General features: G+C 38.1%; 1 protein-coding gene across 1 annotated transcript; it reads left to right on the top strand.

Moving 5' to 3' along the window:
* Positions 1-738: 738 nt before the first annotated feature.
* LOC133462776 (protein yippee-like 5) lies at positions 739-6,953 on the top strand. The gene is made up of 3 exons (XM_061744211.1): positions 739-878; positions 3,953-4,131; positions 5,019-6,953. The coding sequence occupies exons 2-3, from the start codon at positions 3,991-3,993 to the stop codon at positions 5,241-5,243; spliced, it is 366 nt and encodes a 121-aa protein (XP_061600195.1). The 5' UTR covers positions 739-878; positions 3,953-3,990; the 3' UTR covers positions 5,244-6,953.
* Positions 6,954-8,445: the final 1,492 nt, after the last annotated feature.

Genomic DNA, 8,445 nt, shown 5'->3' with positions numbered 1-8,445 from the left:
TGTCATTTCATTTCATTTTATTCTTTATTTAATTCAAAAAAAAAATAAAACAATTCAATATAAATACAAATACAAATGTTCATAAATTGCGAATAAAAAGGGAGCAGAAAGAAGAAGAATCTTATCTAATCTGCCCCTTTTCCCAAGAAATAAATTCACAAATTACATAAATTACAAATTAAAAAAAACAACAACTAAGTAAATAAAAAAAACTAAAATAAAATAAAATTACCGCCGTCTATGGGTATGTCAAACTTAACTAACATATTTCATTATATTTACTTAACATACAGGCTTTAATTGTTCTTTTGAATGTAATGTTTGATTTGGATTCTTTGTTTTCTTTATTCAGATTGTTCCATAAACTGATTCCTTTCACAGAGTTAAGTTATACTTGCTTTCTCTTTTTTCAAATTTTTTCTGACTGTTGATTGGTAAAGTTTTTTTATGAGCTTTAAACATAATTTGCAGAATACCATAGTCTACTAATTCATGAAATTTCAACAATTTTAACTGAAGGAATGATGGATTTGTTGGATATCTATATCGTTTTCTACTGATTATTCTTATGGCTCTTTTTTTCAGAATGAATAATTGTGTGGGGTTCAGCTTCATTGAGTTAATTCTGCATTCAACGTGGGGTTTTTGTTGTAGAGGTTGAGCTTTGCTCTGCTTCGCTCTGCTGCCCCCTGGCGGGAGACCGGGGAACAGCAGCGCCGCTGCTGGGTGTGACGTCACCCCCGGATGTTTACACCAGCCGGAGACGGAACAGCTGAAAGAGAAAAACAAAGCCACGACGACGAGGGCACTAACAACTAAATAGTAGTGACACCGCCGCTGGACGAACCATTTTATACCATTCACGCTGAATATAAAAGGTAAGAAGCCTTTATTTTGAGTTAAGCCCAAATGTTTGATTTGGCATTATGCGCTTCTAGCCTGTTAGCGGTTAAGCCTGAATTATGGTTCCGCGTGAATCTACGGCGTAGCCTACGGCGTAGGGTACGCGGCGACGCGCACCGCTCTGCGTTGTTGTAACGCGGAACCATAAATCAGCCTTTAGCCTGGCGTTAGTTGTGATGTGTCTCTCATTATCAGTTTTGCAAACGACCTCATTTTTGAGTAATGTTTATTGAAATATTCCTTTCCCTTGTTTAGCTGTAAAGAACAGCGTTCAAATCTCCTATCTACAGCCAACATCACATGAAAAGCCATTCAGTTTTCCCCTCAGTGGTTTTTACCGTTAACAATATGTCATTTTTTTCATTGAAACCTAAATATCTTCTTAAAGGCAGAGTAGATGAGTAATAAAACCCGCTGTATATTATTTGCAGTTCTCTGTTTAAACAATCAACTGATGATTATTAACAAACAAGGTTTCACTACATTATCCAATTTTAAGAAAAATAAAATAAACTAGTGATCTTTTTAGCGCTTATTTTTACATTAATAACGTTTTATTTTGTTAATAAGTGAGAGATAACTAGTGACAGCAATAAGAGTGACAAAAAAATAAAGAAAATTAATTAAAATAAACTGTGTAGGACTGCATATCATCAGCTATGTTAAAGCCATCAAATCACTATGAACAATCAATTTTACTATCTACTTCACCTTTGCTATGAAAAGAGCAACACAAATGTCAAAACAAAAGAAAGTTGCATAGAAGTGAAAGAAACAATATCTGAGTTAAAAATTATATTTGCTCACAGGGCTTATTGATATATTGATAAAAGATACACTGTTTATTCTCCCTGATTTACCCCGATTTACTTGGCTGCACCTTTTATATATCCAGGTTATATATCCAACAGCTATCATAGTCTAATTGTAAAAACCCTTAGGCATTGTTTACACCTGGTATTAAAATATCCAGAGTGAATTAGTCACAAGTAGAGACACTTTATTGAATAGGTAAACACAAATGTACTGAGATCTGATCCTCAAACCACATTAAGAGGTGGTCTTGGCCACATATGGTCAAGTTCTTCTTGCAGTGGAAACACAATGCATCCTGGGTGGGCCACATTGAAGGAATAACATCATAACTGATGTCATCATATGTTGGTGGAAGAATGTACTTTTTCCTGCATCAACAGAGGCACACTAAAGCAACACAAAGGACTCTTCATGTGTTTTTAATTTTATTAATTTCATTTCCTGCCCCTATCAGCAGCAAAAACCACCTAAAGTAACGTCATATTCCCGTGCCGGTTCTCTCTTAAGACAACCATGTATCCCATTACAGCACTATGTGACACATCAACAGTGATGAAGTTAGTTCACAGAGCTACAGTGGAGATCATGGCAGAGGCCACTAAGTAATAGACGTGAGAAAGTAACGGCAAAAGGAGGAGGATATGAAATTAGCCAAACACAATTAAATATTGGACAGCATCATAAAGCAAAAGTGGTGTAACCTCTGCATCTGTAGGGGGGACACAAAAGAGCTAAACGTTACTGATGTTCCTTTTCACTGTTTTAAAGTGTGAAACATTGAGTAGTGGAGTCATTTTATTTTGCCTGCCTTTTTCTTTTAATGTCTAAAATATCACACCTGTGTTTTGATTTGTCTGTATAAACCTTGTTTTTAATGTTTTCTCATTACCATTGTAGAATATTTAGGCAAGGTAAGGCAAGTTTATTTATATAGCACAATTCAACACAAGGTAATTCAAAGTGCTTTACATCAACATTAAAAGCGGCAAGACATAATTAGACAGTAAATAACAAATAAAATGAAATAAAATTATGAGAAAAGAAGGTAAAATAATAAAAAGCAGAAGTTGCTGAAAACTAAGGGCAGTAGAGTACCGCGGGAACGCATCTCATTCGCGGTTTTCAGAAAGTATTTAATTTAAGAGTATGCTTAAATAACAAATAAAATTATAAGAAAAGAGGTAAAATAATAAGAAGCACAAGTTGTTAAAAAAATAAAGGCAGTAGAGTCCAGCAGGTAAGTATTTAATTTAGGGGTACGCTTGAGTAAACAGTAATGTTTTTAGGCCTGATTTAAAGGATCTACAGTTGGAGCAGACCTCAGGTCTACAGGAAGTTTGTTCCACCGGTGAGGAGCAGAATAACTGAACTGCCTCACCTTGCTTGGTTCTGGTTCTTGGGAACCACAACAAACCAGATCCAGATGAAGCTCAGGGGTCTGGGAGCTTCATAGGAACTAACAGATCCAGCATGTATTTTGGTCCAAGACCATTCAGGTCTTTGTAGACCAGCAGTAAGATTTTAAACTCTATCCTTTGACTCACTGGAAGCCAGTGGAGCGATTTCATGACCGGTGTAATATGGTCCATTTATAATTCATCCCTTGAATTAAAAGAAAAAAAAGTCAACATACACAAAACTTGTTCTTTTTTTCTGGTGACTAGACATGGTTTATAGCACTGTTGCCTTCTTCAGTTTAAAAAGACAAAAAAAACAATGACACATCTGTGGAGCACCAATCACTTGTACTTGTTTATTTGCATACAAGACAGGAGAGTCAGATCCACTTGAGACACACATGGAGAAAGATTTGAATAGTGTTCTTGTGATTGGATCACACAAGACACGTTTTATTGTCAGTTTGATGCGATTGGTCGGTTTGGTGGCATTGTAGTTCCTGCTACATATGTCTAATGGTTCTCTGCCACTTCCAAACTGAATAGAGACATTGTTGTGATTTCAGTAAAAGTAATTGTTGCTTTATCAACTCCATCTCACACATGATAAGCTCAGTTTCAGTCATCGCGCAAGCTACAGCGCTGCACGAAAGAATCTCTTGGAGTCCAATCAAGTTTGTAATTACATACCAATGTAAACACGGCAAGCAGTGGTATATAGTAACTGGGTAGTGGAAATGGAGCTGCAGGTGCTACTACCTTCTATGCTGTTAATGGTCAAGACCTGTTTTTATTTAACTCTTCAGAAGTAACTTGTTTCCATTCTTTTGTCTCAGGTAGTGGAGACAGTTCTGTAACTCCTCAAAACATAACAATGGGACGCATCTTCCTGGACCACATTGGCGGAACACGCCTTTTCTCTTGTGCAAACTGTGATACTATCCTGACCAACAGGTCTGAACTGATCTCCACACGATTCACAGGAGCCACAGGCAGAGCATTCCTCTTCAATAAGGTACATGCAAATTACCTATGAAGAGGCCAGCTGTCACATGTACTCCCAGTACTGGAGTTGTGGGGGGATGAGGGGGGATGGCATCCCCCCCGAAATAAAAGCTGTCCAAATTACCCCCCCTGTAAAACTGCCATCCCCCCTTTCCATCCCTTATGTCATTTCATCAATGAATGTGGTTTTACTGCTATTTCAACATTTAGAGTCATCACCAGAAACATAACTTATTCAACAATTTTCACCTGTTTCAAGTAAATTTTCACTTGAAATAAGTAGAAAAATCTGCCAGTGGGACAAGATTTATCTTCTCATTACAAGCAATAAAATCTTGTTCCACATGCAGATTTTTCTACTTATTTTAAGTGAAAATCTACTTGAAACAGGTGAAAATTGTTGTTTTTTCCAGTGATGAGTCTTGTTTTAAGTGTAATGAGATGTTTTTACTAAAATGAGACATTTTAACTAGAAATAAGACAAATATTCTTGTTAAGATTTTGAGTTTTTGCAGTGATCCATTTTACTTGAAGGACAGAGTCATATTGATAAGTTCAGAAAACTGTTTTTTATTGTTGTGTTTTGATGTACTTGATGTAAGCCCGGTGGATATTTAAAGCTTACAGAAGGCTGCATTTAACTGCATTTAACTGCAGTATTTCTGCAGGTGTTTTGGTCAGTGCTATTGTTTGTAATATATTATATTATTTGTAATCTGCACAAATTATCTGTCCCCATATGATAAAATCCACCATCCCCCCTGATTTTTTTTTTGTACAACTTGAGTACTGTGTACTCCTAAACCCCACAGCATGCACATAAACTGTATCTCATTCAATGCTTTATCTATCTATCTATCTATCTGTCTTAGTGACACTTGTATCTCCACCTTGTAGGTGGTGAACCTCCAGTATAGTGAGGTCCAGGACAGAGTGATGCTCACCGGCAGGCACATGGTGAGAGATGTCAGCTGCAAGAACTGCAACAGCAAGCTGGGTTGGATCTACGAGTTTGCTACTGAGGATAGTCAGAGGTACAAAGAGGGACGAGTCATCCTGGAGAGGGCGCTGGTGAGGGAGAGTGAGGGCTTTGAAGAGCACGTCCCCTCAGACAACTCATGAGGTCTGGACATGGCCATGCCGTCCTGTTCCTCTCCCTCAACCCCTCGCCTCTGCCCTGCACATCACCACCTGCAGACTTAGTGGCCAGTGAAGCTTTGACTTCAACCCCCACGGTCCTTCCATGTCTCCGGTACATGACCTTAGAGCTCTGCTGATTAAAAGAATAGTGTGCTGGATCTATTCTCGCTGAATTAGCTTCCCCCGAAGTCTCCCTTGATTACTGTGTCACCGAGCTGTCCATCCCCCCCAACACAGCGAGTCTTACCATCACTCAAGTGTTTTAAGCATGATCACAAAAAACCTTTATCACTGCATATGGTATTTAGATACATGCATGACATTACACAGGTCACTCGCGTTTATATTCTTCAAACTTGTGTCATTTACCTAGTTAATGGAGGCAGTTTCTCTGAGGGTGCTCACTGTCAAGATCAAGATAAGACTAAATGAGCTACTTAAGGCCTCATTCTGCATATTGCTTTTGTTGTAATTGTGCTTCTGTGTTGTGACTTTTGTCTCAGTGTATTTGTCACGGGTTACACTGAATGCAATTAAGACACCATGGTAGTTGTTTTTTCCGTCTCAGTTACCTTTTCCTTAGCTTGTGGTTTAATGGCTGTAATGGTGTTTAAAATGTTCTTGTCCAGATGATAAATCCATGAGGACCGCACAGACTGATGTCATATTTTAAGTATTCATTGTTGTGCTTGATAATGATTAAGCAGTTTTTTTTATCTTGCTTACATGATGTGCATATATTTTGATTGATGTGACATTCTTGAAATGTACAAAAAGTGGCTGATTGCTGTTGTTTGTACTGTGGAGGTGATAACCCATACTACAGATAGATCATTTGAGTTTAGTCATGCCCATCCAGATCCGTCACCATGCTCCTCAGAGAGATGCATATCACTCAACTGACTTGTTAGATGCATGTATCTTTTATCGATGTGTCTTCAGAGTTACAGAGGCAAAGTTTGGGTAACAATCGGCGGAGACTTCCTGGCAGTCTGCTGACTTACGAAAAGATGAGTCATATTTGAAGGAAAGGGTAACTTCAATGGAATTAGTAAAAAAACACCAATCCGTTTGGTCTTCGGTATCTGTTTTCTGCATTTATCTGCAAATCCTGTCTCTTAGCATTAAATTAATTTTGGCATAATGACCCACCATCTTTATATAATCTAATGCTCGGGGCATGTTTTGTCATCAGATGACTTGTTTGTTGTTTCAGAAAGCCAGGCAGCCATTATTGGGTTATAACCCATGCAATTCAAGGCCTTGTTCTTGAAATGCCCATTTTATATGATCAACTTTTGGAAAAAATATTTTTTATGACATTTAAGGTCAAATTGGACTGAGCTCTTGCGCCCTAGTGTACCAGTGTGCAGCGGCAGAGTGTGAACGCCTGTAGGCGTCACCAAAGTGGACCAGCTTGCACTGCTTTGTGCAGTCATCTTTACAGAAGGGTAAACGTATATGACGTCAACACCATTCATGACCCAAAGACAGTGCAGTTAACGGTTGCTGTCATTTTGTTATTCATTTGTAGTATTTTATGCATAGGTTTTTATTTGCTCTACATTATTGAATGTTATGTTGATTGATGTATTCATATTGAGTGTTTTCTTGATTTAAAAATTGAAAAATTATTGTTTTCTTTTATGACTATGGCAGGATTTTCTCTGATATTATTTCTAAATAAAGTCTTGCTGCGTTCAGCTGTTTAATAGTGTTTTTCATCTAAAAACAATGGTTTGTGAAACCTCTTAATGTCATTAGAAAGCGGGGGATGTTTGAAGATGTGGCTGTGGTTGCTATATTTGTCTTTCTCTTCACTTACAAGTATGCATGGATTTCCAAACGTGTTTTGTTTGCACAAATAAGGTATGGAGATGGACTGGAAAATTCAAAGGACACCAAAAGAGTTGGCCTCTAGGTGGTAGCAGAACACTAAGAAAGACATATCTCTTTGGAGATGTTTTTGATGCAGAATCTCGTGTCTGCTTCTGATGTTAACCTGTTTGGGAAGATCTGAAGGGACTCACTGTAAAAACGTTATTGGTCCCTGAATGAGATTAAAGTTAAGGGGAATCACGGACATCCAAGTAAAAAACTAATACTGACAAATATATAATGACGGGCAGAAGATGTGTTTGGACAAAGAACAAAGTGCAGCAGTGGCATTTGAATCCCAACTGTGCTGTACTCTGTGAATCATCCGCGATGAGGCAGTTCAACTACATCTAGGATTTTATTTATATATATATATATATATATATATATATAGGAAGTGACGACTGAACTCCTAATCCACCCACTAATATTGCAGTGTTGCGTAGAGTTATTTATAGCTCTGCTGCTGCTGGAAGGTGTCTTTGTTGGTGTGTCTGCAAGGCTGTGTGTCACTGTGGAGGAATTATCAACCAGTCTGCTTTTCTGCAGTCACTCCTGGAGACGCCACACATTCAGCAACCCAGTGCAAAACTTGGTTCTGGCAAACATTAATCAAGGTCGTTACAAACTAATGCTCGGCTGGCAAGCTACCTTTACATATAATGCAATTTTTTTTGCCTTTATAAGAAGGAAGACCAATCATTTCAGTGCAATTTAAATCCCACACTTTAAAAACAAAAGGGACGATGTTTCTTCACAGAAGTCATTGTGCAATTTTGCAATTCATTGTCATCTGTGCCATCATTCCCACTTTAGGACTGTCTGCTTCCTGAAAATGCCGTTTGGCAACATGGAGATAATTACACTGATTGTTAATCCTGTTAGTCTGCATACAACCAGGATGAATCCTAGGTGGGGTAGTCTGTGATAACACTCACAAAACTACATTTCCATGCTTCCATCGTGCACTTGGGCAGGAATTTGGACATTGAGCTGTTTCCACGGACATATTCAACTGCTCTACTATTAAATGGGTTTTTGTTTTTTGGTTTGCTAGAAATTGAATGATAAAGAATGTGTATACTCACTGCTCACTTCATTAGGTACAGCTGTTATACCTAATGGAGTGGTGAGTATAGACATAAAGCGGCCAGCAAGTGTACATCATCTATCTTCCCGCGGCACAGCTCAAAGCTTTCAGGATAAATTTAATTTAAGTTATATTCAGTGGCAGAGGAAAAACTGTTGGTGGTAAGGTGGCCAAGGGAAAAATAAGGAGCACAATCGCACCCTTAATTGGCTCATG

This window comes from Cololabis saira, chromosome 16 (assembly GCF_033807715.1).
Source record: "Cololabis saira isolate AMF1-May2022 chromosome 16, fColSai1.1, whole genome shotgun sequence".
NCBI classification, from domain to species: domain Eukaryota; kingdom Metazoa; phylum Chordata; class Actinopteri; order Beloniformes; family Belonidae; genus Cololabis; species Cololabis saira.
This window is presented reverse-complemented; position numbering and strand designations above follow the sequence as displayed.

What these genes read in the sequence shown, in the direction of transcription:
- LOC133462776 (XM_061744211.1), top strand. Translation starts at nt 3,991, where the DNA reads ATGGGACGCATCTTCCTGGACCACATTGGCGGAACACGCCTTTTCTCT. An exon ending in GAGCATTCCTCTTCAATAAG is followed by an intron (nt 4,132 to 5,018) that starts GTACATGCAAAT and finishes TCCACCTTGTAG; the next exon opens with GTGGTGAACCTCCAGTATAG.